General features: G+C 39.3%; 1 protein-coding gene and 1 long non-coding RNA gene across 3 annotated transcripts; both read right to left on the bottom strand.

The window, feature by feature from the left end:
• Window positions 1-7,062: 7,062 nt before the first annotated feature.
• Window positions 7,063-18,209, bottom strand: LOC110961813 (putative gonadotropin-releasing hormone II receptor). Of its 2 annotated transcripts, XM_051942583.1 has the most exons (5): window positions 17,981-18,209; window positions 17,486-17,559; window positions 16,714-17,310; window positions 12,941-13,145; window positions 7,063-8,983 (listed from the first exon to the last, which is right to left on the bottom strand). In XM_051942583.1, the coding sequence occupies exons 3-5, from the start codon at window positions 17,260-17,262 to the stop codon at window positions 8,535-8,537; spliced, it is 1,203 nt and encodes a 400-aa protein (XP_051798543.1). In that variant the 5' UTR covers window positions 17,263-17,310; window positions 17,486-17,559; window positions 17,981-18,209; the 3' UTR covers window positions 7,063-8,534. The 2 variants fall into 2 exon arrangements, with proteins under 2 accessions (XP_051798543.1, XP_051798534.1); XM_051942574.1 differs by having other exon boundaries at window positions 17,486-18,209.
• Window positions 18,210-19,622: 1,413 nt separating this feature from the next.
• LOC127532039 (uncharacterized) lies at window positions 19,623-23,867 on the bottom strand. The gene is made up of 2 exons (XR_007939249.1): window positions 22,358-23,867; window positions 19,623-22,279 (listed from the first exon to the last, which is right to left on the bottom strand). It is a non-coding gene; the product is annotated as an uncharacterized LOC127532039 (long non-coding RNA).
• Window positions 23,868-24,335: the final 468 nt, after the last annotated feature.

The following is a 24,335-nucleotide window of genomic DNA, read 5'->3' as shown; positions in this document are numbered from 1 at the left end:
AAGACACAAGGATGTTATATTTGTCTAAGTAGTTTACAAGTCTTGAGTAAACCACTCAAACTAGTACTTTTGATAGTGTTGGTAAAATGTAGACTTTACAGCAGAACCAAAGGTGCTGACAGCCTGGTACAATAAACGATTTTGGTGTCTATAGCTACATCATTCATGACAAAAGGATGTGGAGGTTCATCCTGCTAAATTGTATTAAGGCTTCAGGTTAAGCATTAGTAAAGGTGTAGCCACTTTAGGTCAGTGCCTTTATCGGATTGTCCATACCCCAGACACATTTGCATAACCTACGTCAATTCTTCTCCCACTCCGCCCCTTTGCTAATTTTTTGGATTGGCCAGGAGTTAGGAGGAGTCAGGCATCATTAAGATGGCGACAGCTGGAGTCACCACACTGTACTTCCAGACCTCCCTTTAGTAGATTTTTGAGTTACGTCACAGAGGGTTTGTCCCTCACCATGTAATGTCTATGTGTGTAACCAGAGCACTGTGCAGTCATGATCCTGCCCAGACCCCATTCACCTATTCAACCTCACAATATCTGTTAGTCCAGTTTATTGGAGGACAACTCACTTTGTGGTTTTAAACAAATGATGATAAATCCCCATGGTTGGACAGAAGCAAGCCTTTGATATGATCATGACCACCTCCTGAGCAGAAGTCAGGAGGGATCTTGACAGCTACTTTATTTAAAGTAGTATACACCTTTTTGAGGCATCAAATAAGTAATCAATAACAAACCAATCAGAAAATGAACAAAATTTAATGTGGTAAGAAGTACTTATTATGACATGAACTATATTTGAGAAAACTCAAATTGAGGGGATTTTTATAAACTTGGCTTTTTTCCATGTGCTAAGATGAAGAGGCTAATGTTTACAACCCATAGAGTGTGATATATTAGCTATTAATGACCACACAAATGGGATCTCAGTTTGGAAAACAGAAGTCAGACACTCAGGTGAGTAAGGTACATGGGAACTGAAAGCCACATGTGGCTGCTCCTGCCACATCAGGAACAGCCAATGTTGCTGGTCAGTTCAACTAAATCTGATGATTTTTGACAGTCTTGTTTCTTCAGCACAATTCACAGATTCGTGATGAAGTTAAAATCGGGATTTTGGGGATATCAATCTACAACCTTATTGTTAGTCTGATTTGACCAGTTCTTTGCTACAACAGGGTATCCGTCTTGGTTGAGCACCCAAATGTGTGCAACACCCAACCGTCTGGCTGATTTTACGTTTTCCTGAAGAGGTAATCCTCCTTCTTCATGATTACATTTACTTTGTATTAAATCACTAATTTCACTGGCAGCAAAGCAGCCCCAGAGTATAATACTACCACCACCATGCTTGACAGTAGGTAAGGGGCTCTTGGGGTTAAGTGGCTCACTTTCCCTCCTCCAGACATATTGCTGGCCACTGTGGCAAAGTAGCTTACTATTTGTTTTTTTATGAGACTGCAGAACTTCCCACCAGAAAGCCTTTTGACCATGTGATTAGCGGCAAACTTCAAATGAGCCTTGGGTTGCTTCGTTCAGAGGAGGTTCTTCCATCTTGTCAGCAGCATCTCTGTCACACCCTCGACTTTAACTGCCCAGAAGGGGCAGTAATGTTGCTAACAGACAGTAGGACTAGTTTTTGGACTCTAAAACAGAATAACGGATTTGGATGAAATTTTCAGGGAAGGTCAGAAATTGCACAAGGACCAAGTGATTAGATTCTGGCAGTGATGCAGCATAAAAACCGGATCCATAGATTTCTTAAAGATTTCTGTATCATTGCGAGATTGCAGCACAGCGTCACTGTAACTATGACAACAAGTGATCGACCACTGTGGACTTATTGGGACTTATCCGTCGGAAATCATATAAGGAACGACTGATTAAATTGTGAGGGTGTTTCGAGTCCTATCAATTCCTGCCACTACGTATTAAGGTCATGCAATTCCACATCCATACATAACGTACACATGCATAACACATGCCTGTGCTCAGTGCAAGGTAATTTTTTATTAAAGATTTAATCCGTCGGAAATGATACAACGACTCAGCAGCTTTGGTCGAGTGATGTGCTCTCTGAGTGCTTTTCTTGTCTGAACTTGCTCTCATTATGTGAGAAACATGACTGAGCTGTGATCATTCAGAATTTAGACTTGATCAGAGCAGCTGGCTCATTCAGCACTTTGACACAATGTGATTTTCATTATATGTGTAAGGGAAGCGCTTCTCATACATAGCCTATGATCTGCAACACTGCTCTGTTCATAAGTAGCTGTACATCTGTGTGGGTTTCCAGTTGATCGGTACATTTAATGGGCAATTGCAAAGACTGAAACAATAAAGAGATGAAAACAAAATATGCAATTTTTCTTGACTGCAGCAGCTGTCCTTTAGCTAGCTGCTGTAACGTGCATCTGTTTTCTGAGTTGTACGACTGGGATAAATGTTGAAGGGAGGCCTGTGTGGTGATGTACTCATATCACAATGTTCTTCGCACAAGAAGAAATGCAATAGGAGCAGACAGGCTTAGGAAGGATCAGTGAGCAGTGAATGAGCTGGCGCTCTTCAGCCAGAAAAAGATGAGAAACTAATGTGGGCCAAGACCAAAACAATGTACTCGCTTGTTCTACCACAACAAGAACATGTCAGCAAACCCAGTTTCTTTCAATCATGCCTGAAAATAGAAGCAGCTCTAATATCAGTAATATGGATCCTGGTGGGTGACCAAACACACTGAAACAACAGGACTGCCACAGATGGGTGTGATTTTTTTTTCCACATTAAGCCAGTGACTACTCTGTCATTTAGCTTGTCCTTGATCAGATCTGCTGACTGCTCTGGTAACAGGGACCTAGCTTCAGGCTGTCCAGAGCATTCAGTAGAACTTGCTGCAAGATGACATCACTTATAAAATGTTTTAGGTTTCCAAATCACCTTAGAGACTGTGAATGTAACCACATCATCCTGTTAAACACAGCAGCCATTCTAAAAACAGCAAAAAAAATATGCTGAAGCCAGTAAAAAAGCAGATGTGTCTTCACTGGTATAGTAAAAGACTGCAATGAAACAACAAGCTCCAAAGTTTTATGATTTTCAGGATTTTGATAAATTGCACATTTGTGAGTCTATTTCCTATTCCAATTGTAGTGTATTAACAGAACCTAAGAAGATACGTTCTTGGAATAGTTTGACTTATTAAAAATGTACTAATTTCAAGTGTTGGTAAGATCAATACCACTTTGCTGTCAGTGTTTTAAAAATCCATTAGTTTAGCCCATGTAAGCATACATTTTGGAAGCAGGGGTGTTTGCACTGTAATAACTTCAACATGTAGTGTGTGCTGTTTTGCGCAACTTGTCATTTTTCTATATCACTTACAGTTAGAATGACTCAAAGAGCCACAGTAGTCAAGTTCAAATATACTGGCATTCTTCTTTAAGATGCAAGTGGCGTCTGTTCTCCCAGTTAATTAATGACCATGTTTCCCAAACCATGTTTATCTATAGAAGTTAATACATAATTCTATGAAAAAGGTTTGAAAAATATCCATTTATTTTAAGGCACTTATTCAGGTTGTTTTCTCCTGACTAGATCCTTGCTTGTGTTGTATCTACTCTTTACATGTACGTCATGGCTTTGCATAAAAGTGTCTGCTGAATGAAATTGTAGAATTGTAGAATTTTTTTTAGGAATTAAAGCTGTAGTAGACAGAAATCTCAAAAAGGCAAACAAGCAAAAAACCAGAGAAACTGAAAATACAGCCCTTCCCCTGCAGATCTCTGCTCTCTCTTCATAATGACAATTATATTCTTATTTTCACTGGAAAGCATTTTGGCACAACACCTGCTGTTTTAAATGTTCTTTAGAAAGAACGGGCACTTGTTTGTTTTATGGGAGAGGCTCACTCTCCCATAAAACAAACAAGGGCATGCACTTAAAACAGGACCACTGGATGCCACTGGAGCAGCAACACCTCGACTCTACACTGAAAATGTAAAGCATATTGAATTACCATACAACACCGCTCAGCCACAACATTCTGTCCACTGACAGATTAAGTGAATAACATTGATCATCTTGTTATAATGCAATGTTCTTCTGGGAAACCTTGAATCCTGACATTCATGTTGATGTTTGACATGTACCACCCACCTGAACACTGCAGGTCAAACAACCCCCCACTCCCCATGGCAACAGCAGTCCTTGATGCCAGTTTTCACCCTCAGCAGGACAATGCACCCCAACACACACAGCAAAAACTGCTCAGGTGTGACCCAGGGAACACGACAGAACTAAGCTGTTTACCTGGTTTCCACAGTCCCCAGATCCAAATCTTACTGAGCATTTGTGGGATGTGCTGGGATAAGCCTGATCTAGGTCCCACCCTGCAACCCACAGAATTCACTTCCTCCATCCTGGTGCCACAGGACATCCCCAGAGGTCCCGTGTCCATGAACCACTGGATCAGGGGAGTTTTAGCAGCATTAGAGGGACCAACACAACATTGGGCAGGTGGTCACGGTGGTATGCCTTATCATTGTATGTTGTCAGTTTGTGTAATGCTACCTTCTATTCTGCTGTGTGAATGTCTGTTTCCACTGGTGTGTTGGACTGAAGTTACCCCTCAGTGGAAACAGACACAATAACATCAGAGTGGAACAGACAGCAGAGAAGCAGCATAGCAGTTAAAATAGGTAAATGACTTAAAATATTTTATTTTTCCAAAAAAACAACAACAACAAATTTTTAGGGCACCAGCTGAATACAGGTGTACACTTTTGCATTTACATTGTGGTGCAGGTGGTCGTTCTCTGTTTAAAAGCATGGGTAGGACCAACAGTTTCAAAGGGATGGACTCACATGCACAAACACCTACACACAGCCTGACCGGTTCCACTATATCTCTACGTAACAGAAAACTGATTACACTTTCTCATTCAATGCTTTTTATTTATTTGTATTATTTTCTACATTGTAGATCATTACTGAAGATTAACACTTTTTTGTTTACTTCATAATTCCATATGTATTCTTTTATAGTTTTGATGTCTTCAGTATTACTCCACAATGTATCAATAATTAAATTAAAAAATATTGAAAGAGAAGATGTGTCCAGACTTTTTTTATTACAAGATTATACTCAAAGTCTTGCATGTTGCACTTCAAACAGAGCAACCCATTTTGTTTCTATAGTATGTCTTACTTCTATTTAAATATAATTTGATGTGAGTTTGTATAAAGGTGTGTTTCTTTGTACAAACAACTGACAGCTTTAAGGACAGCTGGTTATAAGAGGATCAGAAATCTACTGTCAGGTCTGCATTAGTCCATAAATAACTATCTTTATCTTATATATTATAACAGAGTCAATAGATGTAAATCTGTTATAGTAGAACATATTCTCTTATTACTAGGGGTGTAATGAAATGGTCAACTCACGAAACGATAAGAAATACGAAACAGGGCTCACGATATGAAATACTCACGATATGAAATAAAGATTAAAGAAAATCCCCAACAGTAGGATGCTATGCAAAAATCTCATTTTCTTTATTTTCTACCTTATTCACACATATAAAAAATAATGCTACATCAGTACAAAATAAATGCTCTTTGAAAAAAACAAAATTGTAGTTTTTTTCCCCTTATTTAGACTACAGTGCAAATACAAACATAAAATCTCAATAAAAAGTGCTTTGTTGTTGTAACAATCAGGATAACTACATTCTTAAATGAAAAGGAAAACAAATAGCAGTCCTAGGAGCTGCAGTCTAGACCTATAAATGTCTGAACTGTGAACTAGTTGTACTCGCCGCAGTATACGGCGAACTGTAGCGGCATATTTTGCACACGGTTTTTGTTTTATCCGCAATATTCTCACCGTTCTCTCGTCGTTTACATAGGAAGCCACAACTGATTTATTTGACGAAGGAGCATCAGCTAATTCCTCAACCTCATCTTCCTCTGTTTTGAAGCGAGTGTTTTGCTATGGTAGGTGAGGAGGGTCAAAAATCATCAGTCTCAGTGGTGCGTGGTGCCCCTTTAAGTTTTTTTATTTCGTGTTTTTTTCGTGCGTCTTTGAATTTTATTTTCGTCATTTTTTATTTCGTTACACACCTACTTTTTACGTACCATTATTAAGCCACATAGCATCTATTTGTCTTTGCCTGCATGCTTGTAACTATCTCGTCTCTGCTGGGAGTGAATGCTTTGGCATGGCTACTCAAATGTATGTACGCAGGTCATTTTCACGGAAACTTGTACCCAACTCACTTCAAAGGAGGACATCCAGGTAGCATCCTCCATCTGTGTCAGCCCTAACAGTTGTTGTTGTTTTTAATTAACAAGTGCTACATAAAAGGGAGTCAGTGCAAAAGGGTTCAGGGTTTGAACCTGCTGTCAGCTGGGGCCGTTCTTGGTGCAGACTTTAAATTGTTTTCTGTCAGTATACACTGGCTTCCTTTGACAGTCAAAAGATATGAGTGGTAGGTTAACTGGTGATTCTGAGTTTGCTGAGGGTGTCATTGTGAGTAAGCATGGTCGTCTGTCTGTGTTAGCTCTGTGAGACACTGGGAACTATCAAGAATGTATGCAAGGACAGCAGACAGCTGATGAATGGACATAACCCCTTATTAATGTCTTGAGGCACATCATTGCGGCTGTTTGGATCTGCAGTCTATTTTTTTCCAGTCACTAGCTCACATTAATGGCTACAGCTAAAAGAAGCAGTGAGTGTTGGAGTAGATTGTGCCGTTAAATAAAAGATTTGACTTCTGGCTCAGATCCTTTTCAGTCCTATGGTACATTAGAATGTATGCATAACTGAACCTCGTTTGCTATTCACAACCAACTGAGAAGTTTGGAAATGATTGGGCACATTCAAAAAGTGAGCAGCTGATTAGCTGAACCATCTATCTACAACCATTTGTGACAGGCTAACTCACCTCTAACAGGACAGTGATTGGTCTGACCAACTGAGAACTGGCAACAGTGCTACGGTCTGGTTCAGAGACTCAGGCGCAAGGCAACAGAGACACAGCAGACAGGCGGTTGAATGCAATTATCTTTATTACAAATTTACAAGAAAACTATAACAGGGAGTAGTACTTGCAAACAGCCGAACTGAATGACAACAATCCCATAGTTTAACACCTGGCAAGATGAAGCCAACGTCAGATCTGAGCGAGAGGCTAGTAGTCGACTTCTGAGCCCAAGAAAGTAAAAGATGAAATTAGTTGCTGCAGTCAGTTAATATAGTGGTAGTCCAGCTGACTGCTTTACGGAAAATGCTCCAAAACTTTAACATTTATTGCATTAGGCTATTTTTAAACTTCTCAATTTTCTTTTCTTCTCTAAACACATTAGTTTTGCCAGACAGTGTGTCATGTTCAGAAACATTTATTTTGTTAATTATGCATTTTATAGGCTGAAAAAAAAATTCCTTTCATTTTTTATACATGTGAAACAGCAGATTCTTTACATAATCCATATGGAGTATGAAGAACTGCAAATATGGACTATGCCTTTAACAATTAGTGTAATCTGAATATTTTTTTCATGTTCCATCCTGTAAAAGAATACACTGCACAGAAAAAGTAAAAAAAAAAAGACAAGATCTCTTCAGTTTGTTCTACTAGAGTGTCGTAAAATGTGGAACTTTCTTTCAGCATACATTTTCAGCATAAATAGCTGTAAATAATGAGCTGTGTCACTTTCAGGCTTGTGGAATTGTGCAGACTTGCTCACTGTGACACTGTGAATAATAGAATTAGTAGAACCTGTCAGTTTCCTACTACAACAAATCAAAGTGTTGGCTTTGAAAGAACCTACCGTAGTTACACACTCAAATCCGCTGGAGGGACTTGAGGGGGTTTTGTTTTCTACAGAACCACTGGATGGAATTCTTCTATTTCTTCATTGCACAAATAATATTATGACTCATTATTTAGATATTACTGTCAACATACTCTGTGTTTTTCCTAAGGGATTAGGCTGGATCATATGTTTTTGTCTTGTTGTATCTGTAAATGAAAATTTGCAGCTTCAGTAACACCAACAGTCATCCAGGCTCCCTGATCGACCTCTAGGTGTGTGTAAAAGCACAAAGGTCAGAACATAGGCAGCAGCAGTGTGTAACCAGGCAACTACGTCTTTTCTTCACCATTTAATGTCAGAGCTGTTGGCAGAGCCTGGTGAGTGTATACTGTATTCAGCAGATGTAAAATGGGAGCCAGTTACACAACATAAAAACCATTAAACAGCTCCAAACACATTTACTGTGTTTATAAAGAGGTTATGTGACATTTGAAGTAAGGTGGACATCCTGAAGCACACAAAAACACGTGGATACAAACACATGCATGTTGGGAGTGATTAAGAAACAAATGTTCAGTAAACAAATAACCCCAAAGATGATATCATCCAGTTCATTAAGTGTCTTGTTCTGCTCTTATTTTATCATATTTTGCTGAAAACAGAGCTGAAACAGCAAAGCTGCCCTCCTCTTCCCTGAATGAACACAGTTAGACTCTGCTGTCAGTAAATTTGGCTTTAGTCTGTTCACAACTGTTGTCCTTTTCATCAGCGGTTATCCCTCTTTTACTGGGTAAAGTGGCTGCAGGACAATTCAGGGACTTGGTTATGATCATGTTAGTTTCCAAGCCGGACATTACTGTGGCTTTGTGGTAGCAATTCCTCAGCCCCCTTCGGAAACGTATGGTGAACAGGCCGTAGATGATGGGGTCCAGGCAGGTGTTGAAAAGCCCGAAGATGAACAGGATGTGGGTAAGGGAGTGAGAGACCTTCCCCTCCAGGTGATCTGGGAAGAACCAGTACCACAGACCCAGCAGATAGTATGGAGTCCAGCACACTATGAAGCAGATCACAATGACGATGCTCATTTTCAGAGTCCTCATTCGTGCTTTGGGGATGTTGTTCTTTGAGCAGCGAAGATGTGGTTCACTGGAGGACACTGGAGCAGAGAATGAGATTTAGTTGATTGACCGCCTTTTTGATTTCAATGAATACCAACCAACACAACAGTCAGCCACAAACTTGGGAGTCATCTTTGATCACAACCTTATTTTTAACCAGCACATCGACAAAAAAATCAGAAAACTTTAAGACCTGGAAAAACTTTTTCGTACACTCATCTTCTCCCATCTTGATTATTGTTACTCACTCCTTTCTGGCTTTCCTTTAAAGTTCCTCTGTTGCCTCCAACTTGTCCAAAACGCAGCAGATAGGCTTCCTACTGGTTTTTAACACCATCACACCTATCCTGGCTTCCCTCCACTGGCTCCCTGTTGGTTTTAGAATTGATTTTAAGATTTTATTGATCACTTTTAAAGCTCACCAGGGTCTGGCCCCAATCTACATTTATGATCTGTTGACCCCTTATAACCCCTCAGATACTCAGGTGGATCCCGTCTGGTCCCTCCAAAATCAAGACTTAAATCTACGGGAGACCGAGCTTCCTCCATCAGGACCCCTCGACTTTGGAAAGACCTGCCTGAGGAGACAAGGCTTTCAGTGTCAGTAACTTCTTTTAAATCACTTCTAAAAACCCACTTTTATAGACTTACGAAAATGTGTGACGTTTACTTTTAGCTTTATTTAGTTTTAGTGTTCTATTTTGTATTATGTCCTGTTTATTTTATATGTTCTCTCTTGTTTTATTTTAATTTTAGCTGCCTGGTTCTTTGGTGTGATGTCATCTCTCTACTACCTTAAATCTCAGATTTTTAAATTTTTAATTTCTAACTTTTAAACTTCAATTGTATTCTTTAATTTTCAGACTGCCTAGTTCCCCCATTTGATATGCATGATAATCTAGCTAATTATTCATTTAATGTATGGTTTTTACTATTTATTTTAATTAACTGCTCTGACCTATATCTTGCTTGATTGTCTGTGTTGCATGTTTTGACTCTCAAAGCACTTTGTGAATGTTGTTCTTAAGGGTGCTATATAAATAAACTTCTTATTATTATAAACATTGCAAAGATAAAGAACTATTCTCACCAGAAGCATCACTGTGTAGCTAATTCACACCCTCATTTTCTCACACCTGGACTACTACAAAGTTTTTCTTCACCTGCCTCAACAACACAACAACCATCGTGTTGCAGTTCACTCAATACTGAGCAGCAGGAGTTCTCACAATGACTCGACACAGGAACATAAAACCCCGTTCCTGGCACAATTACACTGGCTCCCCAGTCATTATAGAATTCAACTTAGGATTCTGTTGATCACTTTTAAATCTCTACACAGTCTGGCTTCACTCTACAAATCTGAACTTTTGATACCCTATTCTGCACCTTGGTCCCTGAGATCTGAAGCACAGCTACTGTCAGGCATGCCACAGTCCAGGCTGAAAGCAAAGGTAGACATTGCTTTCACCGTTGTACTTTGTTTGTACTTTCTTTTTAACTAATGTTTTATTTCTTTCACTATCAAATGTTTTGTGTATTTGAATGTGTTGTAAGGTGTTATAGAAATACATTTTATGATTATGATTATCATGATTTTGATTATTATTCTGACTGTTATTATTATTATTATTATTATTATTAACAACAGCAACAACAACAACAACAACAATAATAATAATAAATGTTACTACTCATGTTTTTATCATCATCACTACAGTTCTCATAAAACACTATGAATGTCACATTTCACAGCAAAACATCCAGTAATTGTGGATATATTTTAGTCTTGACCAAAGTAACAGACAGATCGAATCCCATTTGGATCCATGCCAGTACATTTTCACTTTTTCCCTACAGCTTGCCACAGGGAATACAACGTGACTGAATCACCTGACATTTCTGACACTTCAAACAAAGGCAGGTTAAAGTGAATAAGTTGCTCTTAGTTCAGGGAGGGATGATAACAGGCAATCAACAGAGGAAGATGAAGCAAATAAGGATCTGATCAGATCAGATCGGCAAAGATATGAATAGAAAAGCAATCTGAAACACTGTGACAACCTGAATATGTATGAAAATGATCTGGCAAATGAGTACAGGAAGAGGGCTGATTGATATATATACCAGAGAGGTGATATATCAGGTGACATGTGCTACCAGTCAAAAGTACTGACTATTTATTAATGACTAATGACTATTTACATTGTAGATTCTCACTGACGGCATCAAAACTATGAATGAACACGTATGAAAATATGTAGTAAACAAAAAACTGTGAAATAAGTCAAAACATGTTTTATATTTTGGATTTTTCAAAATAGCCCCTTTTCTTTGATTACTGCTTTACACATTCATGGCATTGTCTCAATGAGCTTCATGAGGTAGTTTCCTGAAATGGTTTCCAACAGTCTTAAAGGAGTTCCCAGATATGCTAAGCACTTGTTGGCGATTTTGCCTTCACTCTGCTGTTCAACTCATCCCAAACCATTTCAACTGGGTTTAGGTCAGGTGACTGTGGAGGCCAAGTCATCTGACGCAACACTCTGTCACTCTGAATCTTGGTCAAATAGGCCTTACACAGACTGGAGGTGTGTTCAGGGTCATGTCCTGTTGAAAAATAAATGATCCCAGTAAGCATAAATCGGATCAGAGGGCATGTCGCTGCAGGATGCTGTGGTAGCCATGCTGGTTCAATGTGCCTTCAGTTTTTAATAAATCCCCAACAGTGTCACCAGCAAAGCAGTCCACACCATCACACCTCCTGCTCCATGCTTCACAGAGGGAACCATGCATGTAGAGACCATCCATTCACCTTTTCTGCGTCGCACAAAGACCAAAGCACAGATTTCCACTGGTCTGATGTCCATTCCTTGTGTTTCTTGACCCAAACAAATCTCTTCTGCTTTTCCTTAGTAGTGGTTTCTTTGTAGCTATTTGACCACAAACGCCTGAATGGTGCAGTCTCCTCTGAGCAGCTGATCTAGAGATATGTCTGCTACTAGAACCCTGTGTGGCATTTATCTGGGCTCAAATGTGAGGTGCTGTTAACTTGCGATGTCTGAGGTTGGTGACTCAGATGAACTTATCCTCAGCAGCAGAGGTGATCCATTGTCTTCCTTTCCTGGGGCGGTCCTCATGTGAGACAGTTTCATCGTAGTGCTTGATGGTTTTTACGACTGCACCTGGGGATATATTCAAAGTTTTTGCAATTTTCTGGACTGACTGACCTTCAGTTCTTAACATAACAATGCACTGTCATTTCTCTTTACTTAGCTGATTGGTTCTTGCATAATATGGACTCTAACAGTTATCAAACAGGGCTGTCAACTGTGTACACACCTGACTTCTGCACAACAAAACTGATGGTCCCAACACCATTAAAAAGGCAAGATATTCCACAAAGAAACCTAGACAAGGCATACCTGTGAAGAGAAACCATTTCAGGTGACTATCTCATGAAGCTCATCGAAAGAGCGCCAAGAGTGTGCAAAGCAGCAATCAAAGCAAATGGTGGCTATTTTGAAGAATTTAAAATATAAAACATGTTTTGACTTATTTCACAGTTTTTTGTTTTACTATATAATTCCAGATCTGTTCATTCATAGTTTTAATGCCTTCAGTGAGAATGTAAACAGTCATGAAAATAAAGAAAAACCATTAAACGAGAAGGTGTGTCCAGACTTTTGACTGGTAGTGTAGGTGGCAGAAACATGGAGGAGGGGGGAGTGCGAGTTTGATAGATTTTGAAATGGCAAGAGACATACTGATAGGCCAAAACAACAGGAAAAAGATTAAGGAATGAAATCAGAACCTATAGGCTGATTGGATCACATCATTGGATTACAAGACAAAGTAAGGTCAGAAGCTGAGGTGAAGTCAAGTCCATCCAACTTGCTGTCTTCTACACTGGAACCTGTGCATGTTTCTAGCTTTTGTTAAGTGTCTTGTCTGTGTTTGGAGCAACTGAACACTTGACTAATTTGTGCACTTACAGTTCTTTTTGGTCATCTGCTTGGAGATCTGGATGAAGATTCTGGTGTAGCAGATAATCATGATGACCAGTGGCAGCAGGAAGAGGCAGCAGAAGGTAAACATGTTGTATGCTGTTTCTTGCCAGTGACTGACGAAGCTCCCTCTAGTGGTGCACTGAGTGAAGTTTGCTGGATAGGTGATGGTCACATTATGGAAAATGAATATCTGTAGGATAAAAAAAATAAACATATCAGGAAAAAGTAATGTTTCCTCTATGTGACATTCCAAATTCAAGGTGTTTGATAGGTTGGTAACACATTTTAAAGTTCACTGAACCATTCAACCAAACTATTATTACTCCCCCAAGGAACATGGAGGAGTTATGTGACAATCGGCATACGCTTGTCTGTCTGTTTGACTGTTCGCAGCATTACTCAAAAACGGACTGACAAATTTGGATGAACTTTTCAGGGAAGGTCAGAAATGACACAAGGACCAATTAGATTTTAGCAGTAGTGATTACATTTTGGCAGTAATACAGCTTATAGTCTGAATTCACAGATTTGTTAAAGATTTCTGTATCATTGTGAGATACTGGCACAGCGTCACTGCAACTATGACTACAAGAGAGCATTATGTCAGCTGCCTGCTGACGATCACATGATTGCAATCATGCAACGACTGAGCAGCATTGGTGGAGTACTGCGCTCTCTGAGTGGATTTCTTCTTATTATTACTGTCATTACAATTTTTTGTGGGATGACATGTTTTGCTAAAAAAACTTAAAAAAAAATAGAAACATACAATATTCAGTATTTCTGCACTGTGTGAAAGAAATGAAAATGAAAATGCAGGTTAAATATGCAAGAATTTTATGGTTACATATTGAGATTCACTACAATAAAAATCAATGAAGTGGTAAAAATCTTTGCCAGTTAGAGCCCTTTTTTAGGTTATTTTTTTTGGCCATTTTTGGCTTGTTTTGATTTGATAGATCAGTGAAGAGACAGACAGCAAAATAGGGAGAAGAATGGGCAGAAAACCTGCAGTAAAGGTCTGTGAGCAGGACTCGAATCCATGCCACTGTGTCAGGAACTATAGGCCCTGTTTATGGGTTGCCCACTCAACCAGTGGAGCTACCTGTGCACTCGTTAGAGTCCTTTTGAGACGTTTATTTTGTATTAAGATAATGCATATATCACAAGAAAATACAGCTCTACCTGAAATTTTTACCATTATACAGTGTACACCCCAACCCCTCACTAAGACTAAGACTTACTATATTTGAAAGATTAAAATTGATTATATTAAAGCAAGACCCACAGTAGAAACACAATACAACAAAAGTTCCATCCATCCATTCTCTATACACTGCTTTATCCTCTCTAGGGTCGCAGGGGATGCTGGAGCCTATCCAATTCTACAATTTCAGCTGACTGTGAAGGCAGGGGACACCCTGGACAGGTCACCAGTCTGTCACAGGGCTACATATACAGACACTCTCTCATTCATACCTACGGGCAATTTTGAGTAACCAATTAACCTCAGCATATTTTTAGACTGTGGGAGGAAGCCGGAGTGCCCGGACAAAACCCACACATGCACTGGGAGAACATGCAAACTCCATGCAGAAAGATCCCAGGCCCAGGCCGGGATTTGAACCAGGGATCTTCTTGCTGCAAGGCGAAAGTGCTAACCACTACGCCACTGTGCAGCCCACAACAAAAGCTCATTATTAATATTCAAGTTTTGTGTTTTTCAATACTTTGTATGAAAAATGTATGAAAGTGAATACACCTGTGTTCACTGAAAAAAGTGAGTATACCTGTGATTTCAAATCTGCATGAGTCTACAAGATGTTGGGGACATGATATTTGTGAAATGTAAAAACTGTGACCTGATTAAGTATGCCATTTACACAGAATCAAATAGAACCTTTGGGGGAGGGCTGAACATATAATCATATATTATATTTTGGAATGATGCGATCAGCAAACTGTAAACAATGCCATTTAGACTACACATCCTGCATGTCTAACCCAGAGTTTAAACTGTCATGTAAGCGGGTTTTGCCGTTCAATTTATGCCATCCTACTTGTCTGACAATCATATGATGGTGTCTTCCCCTATCATGTTTTAAAGCCTATTACACAATAAATGTTGCACTGAAGCTTGACTTAAAAAAAAAAACAAATTCAAAACAAATAACAGCATCTGTCAAAAAATGGCAATTAGATCTTTTCCCCAAATCGTTCTGTCCTAATTCTGTGTATTCCACAGAGAAAAAGAAAGCAACACAACCCCTCCAAGCAGAGGTCTTGTCATAGAAAATACTAATCACTGAACAAATACATTGATAATAAACACATTTAAATCTGAATGATGAAAGCTGTACTGACCTTTTGTTGCACTGTATTTTAAATATAGTAAATTTATGGTATAATATAGTAAATCCAGGTTTATATTGTAACTTTCAAAGTAATGCAGTGACTGTGAGGTGGTAAAACACAGAAGTGTATTCACCTGGGTTGTATACTGTATCAGCCATCAAGAATATGTTTGAGACCCGAAGCACAGATCCTGTTTTAAAATCAACTTTGAACATAAAGCCAGGGGCGATTGCATTTTTAACCAACAGATGTTAGCATATTTGCAGGCTGGTAAATCCTGCTAGTAGCAGTTTTAATTTCAATTGATGGGTACTTGCTAGAAACGGTGGTGCTGTTCTGCTTGTTTGTCACTGAGCCAAAAATTACCAAGAATTTGAAACAAAAAAATCAGCTTCTGTTATCATGAGAAGTCAGTGAGTTAACCAAGAAGTACTTGCCAGAAGCTTCCCTCGATCATAATTGTTGCTCTCAGTTATTAACTCATCATTTAATCAGTTCAGCACTTTGGCTATTAAATACCCAACTGAAAAAAAAATGCTCGTTATGATTTCCTAGATAGCAGGTGGAACCAAATAGTCTAAAATAATTTTTTTCATTTGTTTACTTCATCTGTTTAATGGTCCAAAGGCCAAAATACATTTACTTTATTGTCATATATGACCAAAAAAAAGTACCAAATCTTCACACTTAAGAAGCTGGAGGCAGCAGATGTTGGGTTCTCCTTGAAAAATGACATTAGGTAGAAAATGAAAATAATTCCAGAGATTTTTTTGTCAAATGATTGTATGTTCTATGTGTACTTTGTTAAGAATTATTGATCATGTAAAAACGTTGTTACTTCTGCTTTTATTTCATAACATGATCAACAGTTGAACAGGCCACACGGCCACAAGGTTCAGTGTTCACAATGAAGTGTCCACACCACCAGGATTATGGCTCCTCATCCTTATGTAACTAAAAACTGAGCTACTAATCTCTGACACCGACTCTTTGTGGACCCTCTGAAGCATGTGGCAGGTTATAATTGCACAGAACCTCAAGGAAATGTCTCGTTTTACATAAATATACAGAAATATGAAAACCCAGAGAATTATAAACCCTGTAGGAGAATTAATTTCATGTCAAAAAGCCAGATTTTAATTTCTTCTAGCATGTGTTGCCTCCACTTTAATACCTCTGTGAGGCTCAGATAACAAATGCAAATGCAGTAATCTGCTGCCAGATATTAAGGCCTATAGGCTGTGATAATTCATGGCACATGGAGGAGGTTTCTGTTGTAGGTAACAAAAAAAGACTTCTGTTCACTGTTGATCACTTCTCTCTGTATTACAAACTCTCTTAAAAACATTGAGTCAATTTGTAAACATCCGTCTTGTCAAACCTGTGCCTGTAGCTGGTCTTACCTGTGGGATTGAGAACAAGGCGCTCATCGTCCATGCCACTGTTAACATGATCCTGTTCCTCTTCGGAGCCATGCTGATGGCCAGAGGGTTGAGAATAGCCGACTGCCTGTCCAGACTGATCACCACTGTGACAAAGGCACAGGAGTACATGGCCTGCAGCTTAAGGAACATGAGGAATCTGCAGGCCAGATCGCCAGCCAGCCACTGCACTGTGAAGTTCCAAACGGCATCCACAGGCATCACAATGAAGGTAACCAAAAGATCAGCTGCAGTCAGGTTGATTATTAGCACTCGCACGTGGGATTTGCGCTTGTGCCCATTGGCTGCCCAAAGAACAGCCAGATTGCAAAAAGTGGAAATGCCACACAGGATGACGGTAATAATGACTCTGACTTTGGCCGCTGTAGTAAAGGTAGGCAGCTGTGGAGCTCTGTCCACTGATGTCCAGTTACACTGAGGAAGCAGCCAGTCACAGCTGGCATTGAGGTCAAATCCTGAGCTCTGCTGATACATGCTGACTGGAGGATCACTGCAACTGGAGGCGTTCATCTTTCGACCCTCACAAAGGAGTCAGCATTTTGCTAAGTTGCTTGGAGGCTGGTGTTGCCAACAGGAGATAAAGCAAATTGTATTATAAATAAGTCTTATGCATGAGTTTGATACCAAAGATTTCTCTGCACGGATTTGCACAACAAAACAAAACAAAAAACAGCGAGTACTGCTTTGACTAACACTAGAAGCAGTCTGCTGTGTAGAGCTCTCTGATGCTTACTGAGGTGGAACGACGCTTTACTTGCCTCTAACCAACAACATCATGTGCACAGAGAGGCCTCTGGACCACTGGATCTGTAGAGCCAACAACAAACACCTGACTTCCAATCAAGACTGCTATGAGTTCAAAAAGATGAAAATAATTTTGCAGCAGCTCCAAAACAAACAGTAAGGTCCTGACCTCACATTAAGTGTCCCGAGCTGACTGATGATGTGAAACTGCAGATAAAACTGAACTGACTCAAATTCTGTGGATACTGTGTATTTATAAGACAAACTTATCATTTAACAGTGGATGGTGAAAACTGCAATACATAAAATCATTTCATCGTGGCTTCTGTTTCGCATAATGAATGTTATTTTACTGTAAAAAATGTGAATCAAAAATCTATCTAAACCGACGCTTAAATCAATTCAACACGTCACTGCGTGCAGACTTGCATACGTAATAAAGCAACAAATAATTTACAGGTATGTAAGTGCAGCAAAGACTCACAACAAACTCGCATCTGTGTCCGTGTTATCGTGCAGCAGAGTGCTTCCCAGATCGAAAAAGAACGAAACAAAGTCAAATGCGATTCTTCGGGTCACACTGCAGATGAGCAGTCTTCAGCAGTGAGTTAGATGTCCATCGGTCAGTCTGGACAACCTTCTTCTCTCCTCTCTTCATCTCTTCATCCCTTCAGTCTCAGCAGAGGTTCGTTCTCCTGAGCTGCGCGTCACTGTGGGCGCGGCCACGAGCATCACATGAACGAAGCCAGAGCTCTGACCAAGGTTCTAATTTTAACCACCAGAATAAATGGAATGAGACATCCAGACCAAACCTGCTCTCATTAACTGCACTAATTGTGTCCAACAAAGTGCTGTGTCGATACAAATGAATAGACACGATAAACTACACTGTAAGAAAAAAAGAGTCCTCACTTTTTGATTTTAAACTGCATTTCTTTTCCAACAATTCACTGTAATTTAGTCTGTTTTGTTAAATTACAATCAATAACAAAAATACAACAAAAGGTATCAATTCATGTTAACTTAAAAGCAAACAAAAACTGTCCAAAATTGTTACTTATGTCCACAATCAAAATCTGTATTTTTAAAAAAAAACAAAAAACAAAATGACGTTAGGTATTTTGTGCCTTTATAATGTTTTTTTTCTGTAATGTTACACTATTTTCACTGCATGTAAATCAACAGAGATATTGTTATTTTATTCCAGTGTTTTTTGACATACTTTTTCTGGCATCCTTGCTGCTAGATTTTTGTTTTGTACAGACCTTTCATTGACAGTGTGCATGGTTCAGCTTTGATGATTGGTGGCATTGACTGTGTAGTTAATTATAAGACCTTACTACACCCATTTCTGTTGTGCTCTTGCAGCTCCTTCCTGTGATTCATGTTTTTCACTAATAGGCAGCCTTTTTCCACTCTGACATCAGTACTCTATTAGCATTGGAGCTGAAACACAGAAATAATGGAGAGGATCTTTCTAGAATGTTTTCCATCTCCAGTGGGGTTTAACATGAACAGAAGGGACACACACTCTCCACTGGGGTTTTTCTTTTTTCTTTTACCATTTAGCTGTTAAGCTTATTTTGAGGCACTTCCTGCAGCTCAATTTAGACTGTCAAATGAATGCTTTGTAGAAAAACACTTTTGTTAATTGTGTTTGCCTCAAAATGATCTAGCACTGATGTCAAACAAGAAAATGATAAACTCATGTTTTGATTGGTGCTTTTTTCCCAATCTTGTCAATACGTCTACATCTCAAAGCACTAAAGCACACAAAAGGTAAATAAACACATTTTTAGCATAAATAATACCATAGAAATGATCAGTGGCATATACCATACATACCATTATACCATACGGGTTCCACCCTTTCCACATATGATATGAGTCATGATATTTCCATTTCACTTTTGCAAATTTAGCAGTTCCAAGCCAAATCACTATAATATATATAACATATGCAGTAAAATCATTAAAACTCATTAGTGTTCAGTTGTGAACGGCAGTTTCAAAATACTTGTAAATACTATGTAACGTATTTTTCGGACTATAAGTCGCATCAGTCAAAAATGCATCATGATGAAGAAAAAAACATACACTGACAGTCATTAAAAACTCTGAGACCATATTTTTCAACATAATTTTTAATTTTGAAGCCCGAAACTGGATTTTCTTCATATGAATCATTTGTTTAGCATATTAGCATACAGAAACAAAAATCTAAAGTTTCAAGAATGATTTCAAAATAAAGAATTTCACAAAAGAAAAAGGCACCTGCCAAACACAAAGTCACAACAGTCAATACCGAGTATGGCCTCCATTTGCTTCGATGCAGGCAGCAATCCGTCGGCGCATGCTTTGGACCAGGCTTTTGATTGTGGGTTGGGAACAGCCCATACGCCTGGCTACATCACTGTAGCTCAAACCGGCCTACACCATACCCAGTGCCCGGAGACGTTGTTCATGTGATAGATGCGGCATGATGCTGTTCACTGGACTAACAATGGTGGCCTTTTTTGGGCCTTTATATAGGCCTTCAAAACCCATTCTCAAATTGTGCAGATACTCACTGAGTATTGCTTGGTGTGTATTTGGTTCACTTTTGCAAAGTGACCAACCCATGTGCAATGAATCATGACAAAATGACAACTCATCATTATCTCAACTACCAGGGCACTAGATCATCAGTAAATCCACAATGAATAATTACAACCCCCCTACAAGTAGAATTCTGCGTACATTTCTACCTCAAAGTTTCTGTTGACTGTCAGTATATATAAGTCGCACTGGAATATAAGTCGCATTTTTTTGGAAATTTATTTTACACAATCTGAGACCAAGAACAGACATTTCATCTTGAAAGGCAAGTTATAACAACAATAGACTAAAGAACAACATGCTGAATGGGTGTACGGTATGCTAACGTAATATGCTAACAGTTATTCAGATACACGAAGCATGAACAACATAGCTCAAAAAACATTCATCATGTCTTCTTAATAATGGATTTTATTTATAAAGCACATTACATTTGTGGACAAATCTCAATGTGCACAATCAGAAGACAATAAAAACAATGATAAGGACAATATAATATAATATATATAATATATCTTCTTGTTGATATATTAGTTTTGGATTCTGCTGACAGTAGCAATGGGACACTGTGATGCCTTATATTGTAAATCATCGCAACCTTAATGACCCTGAAGGCATCAACATGTGACATTAATCTGATTGTAACAGTGACCCAGGCAGTTGTGGGTTTAATGGTCATCAGGGAGGATGTGTTGTGTCCACACATACAGGTGAATGCAATCTGTCATGACAGCCTCTCAACATATTACTGTAGAAAAGAAAATGTATTGTTTTGACACTTAAATATTATAATTTCCATTCATCCTTGCTTCCAATGTAGGCATTTGAGAAAAAAAAAACACGGCCACTGTTGAAACAAAAAACACAAGTAGAAATTACAGATTTACTGGCAGAACTGCTTTGTAAAGTTGTCAGTTCTGATTTACAAGGACATCAGCTGAAAGAAATAAAGGCACGTTTAGAAATATTTTATGTCAGAATCAGTATCAGCACAAAGCAGAAAATGGTGGAACTCATGATGAGACAGGTTGACACTGCGGGAAAGACTGTGACCTGGATTCAAACTGAATAAGCCATGACCTAGACTGCTTAGCTATCACCACGCATCTTTTCCACAACATGATGATTGTTTTATCAGCGCGATAAGGAGAAAAAAAGAGACGAGAACACCATCTGTTCATCCCTCTATGAACACTGAAAGTTGCACTGGAGCAAAATGTGAGATAAAGTAGCGGTGATGCATGTAGGAACCACCACCCAGGATTATTATTCAGAGTGATGGAGCACCTGATTGGTGGTGGTTGTTGATTTATGCACACACCAAACTCTGGGCTACTGTCCAAACAGGCCATGACCTTCTCAGCTCCACAGACATCAAAATCAGTTTTAGTTTAATCCACTGTAATTTCTGTGATTGTTTTGAGGTTAAGTATTATCATCATTCATTGCTCTACTGTGATCGAGCTGGAATCCCTCCACTCCATATGACTGCACCTGCTGGTTTCACAAGCTTCAGACAACAGTGCTCCCTCCTGAACTACTGCTTGTAGAGGTGTGCACACTAAAAAAGTCAGTTTCAAATTTATTCTGCAGCATCACAAAGCATCCAAACAGACATCCAAAGCTCTCAGATATCCTGATCTCATCATCAAGCAGTCAGTCTGAGAATACAAGAAGAATCAGGAGACAGTGAGACAGCCTGAATTCAGTAAGTACTTGCAGTAAATTCCCCTAGATGCTTGGAACAACCTACCTGATCAGTAGCCTCAATAACTGTATGCAAGTATCCCAAGGTAAACTGGTGTTGTGTTAAAGGCAGAGGGTGGTCACAACAAATATTGGTGTGATTTAGCTTTTTTTCTTAATCATGACGTTATTTTTGAAAGCATATTCACGTTAAACATATGCATACACTACGGACTCACAGAACATCAGGAACATCATATTAAAACTGAATAGGGTGCCCGGTTGGTTTCAGAAGAGCCTCAGTTTTCGGTATCTTTCCACAAAATGCTAGAAACCATCCCTTGAGAGGGTAGCATGGTGATGTGATGATTGGCACTCTCACCTCACTGTTAGAAGGTCCTGGGTTTAAATCTCGGCCTGGGGTCTTTCTGTGTGGAGTGTGCATGTTCTCCCTGCACAGTGTGGGTTCTCCCCGGGTTCTCCGGCTTCCTCCCACAGTCTAAAGACATGCTGAGGTTAGCTGACGATTGAGTGTGCTTGTTTGTCTCTATGTGTAGCACTGTGATAGACTGGTGACCTGTTCAGGGCGACCTCTGTCTTCACCCTGAGTCAGCTGGGATAGACTCCAACCCTGCGACCCTACAGAAAATTAAGCGGTAGTTAGATAACGGAAGCATGAATGGATGTCCTTTAAGATTCTGCTCAATGTTGACAAGATTGCATAACAACATTTTTCCAGATTTGCAGCTACACTTTCATGCTCCCAGTCTCCTGTATTACCATGTCCCAAAGGTCAAAGCGGTTTGAGGAGACATTTCCTTTGTGACATGGTGCCTTATCTCGCTGGAAGATGCCTTTAGAAGACAGTAAACTGTGGTGATAAAGGAATGGACAAGGTCAGCAAGACTAATCAGATCAGCTGTGGCATTTGGACCATTATTGACTGGTGTTTAAGAGCCAAAGTGAGACAAGAAAACATTGTCACACCATTACACCACCAGCAGGGTGAACTGTTGACATATAAGCAACTTTATGCACCTATTTTGTCATAGAAAAATGCTTTAAAATCATTTATGATACACAGATTTGAAATAGGGAGATTGGCAATTATTTTGTTTCCACTCTGCACCAAAAAGCCTGTTTTGGCACTTCACATCTTGGGTTTGGGGCTGCACTGGCTGTCTGACTGGTCCATAAAACAGATAGATTAACCTATTGTTCATGTTTTGTTTTTTCTGACACTGGGATGATCTAATCAAATTTTAAAACCCCTCTCTTAAGTGTGAGAGTGCAAGACAAAAAAAAGGGAGCACTGCAGATATTGTGGACCAAATAAAAGACGGGCTTTTCAGGCAGATGTTGCCAAATGTGCAAAAATAGCAGACTTGTTTACCAAGGGACCTTCTTTAGCAGCCATGGGCCATCATTCAAGATTCAAGACCTTTATTTATCACAAACACAGGTATACAGAGTGAAATGTGCAGTGAAATGTATTGTGCACATATTGATGGCATTTTGAATGCACAGAGATACCGTGACGAGATCCTGAGGCCCATTGTTGTGCCATACATCCAAGAACATCACGTCATGTTGCAGCAGGATAATGCACAGCCCCATGTTGCAAGGATCTGTACACAATTCTTGGAAGCTGAAAATGTCCCAGTTCTTGCATGGCCAGCATACTCACCGGACATGTCACACATTGAGCATGTTTAAGATGCTCTGGATCGGCAGATACGACAACATGTACCAGTTCCCGCCAACGTCCAGCAACTTCACACAGCCATTGAAGAGGAATGGACCCCCACAATAAAACAAAAGTGTACATTTCAGAGTGGCCTTTTATTGTGGGCAGTCTAAGGCACACCTGTGCACTAATCATGGTGTCTAATCAGCATCTTGATATGGCACACCTGTGAGGTGGGATGGATTATCTCAGCAAAGGAGAAGTGCTCACTATCACAGATTTAGACAGATTTGTGAACAATAGTTGAGAGAAATGGTGATATTGTGTATGCGGAAAAAAATTTAGATCTTTGAGTTCATCTCAGAAAAAATGGGAGCAAAAAAAAAGTGTCACGTTTATATTTTTGTTGAGTGTAAATATATATATATATATATATATATATATATATATATACATATATAGATAGATAGATAGATAGATAGATATAAATAAGTAAAATAAATATAAAAGTGTCAAATACTCCAAAATAACACACACACACACACACACATATATATGTATATATATATATATATATATATATATACACATATATATATATATATACATGGTGGATAGGATCTGCAGGTTGATTGTCTATTGAGTCTAGTCTTTCAGGTTCAGCAGCCTGTGAGAAGAAACTCCTCCTCATCCTCACTGTATTTGCCTTCAGGCAGCGATAGCGCTGCTCTGACGTCAGCAGAGAGAACAGTCTGTGGCTGGGGTGGGTGGGCTCACTTGTAATCTTCCTGGCCTTTAACCTGCAGCATTTGTTGAAAATGTCCTGCAGGTTGGGGAGGGTGGTTCTGATGGTGTGCTCAGCCGAGTG

This window comes from Acanthochromis polyacanthus, chromosome 2 (assembly GCF_021347895.1).
Source record: "Acanthochromis polyacanthus isolate Apoly-LR-REF ecotype Palm Island chromosome 2, KAUST_Apoly_ChrSc, whole genome shotgun sequence".
Classification (NCBI taxonomy): Eukaryota; Metazoa; Chordata; class Actinopteri; family Pomacentridae; genus Acanthochromis; species Acanthochromis polyacanthus.
Note: the sequence above shows the minus strand (reverse complement) of the source record. Positions and strands in the feature narration are given on the sequence as shown.

What these genes read in the sequence shown, in the direction of transcription:
- LOC110961813 (XM_051942574.1), bottom strand. Translation starts at nt 17,262, where the DNA reads ATGAACGCCTCCAGTTGCAGTGATCCTCCAGTCAGCATGTATCAGCAG. An exon ending in CCTTGTTCTCAATCCCACAG is followed by an intron (nt 13,146 to 16,713) that starts GTAAGACCAGCT and finishes TTTATCCTACAG; the next exon opens with ATATTCATTTTCCATAATGT. An exon ending in GCAGATGACCAAAAAGAACT is followed by an intron (nt 8,984 to 12,940) that starts GTAAGTGCACAA and finishes TCTCTGCTCCAG; the next exon opens with TGTCCTCCAGTGAACCACAT.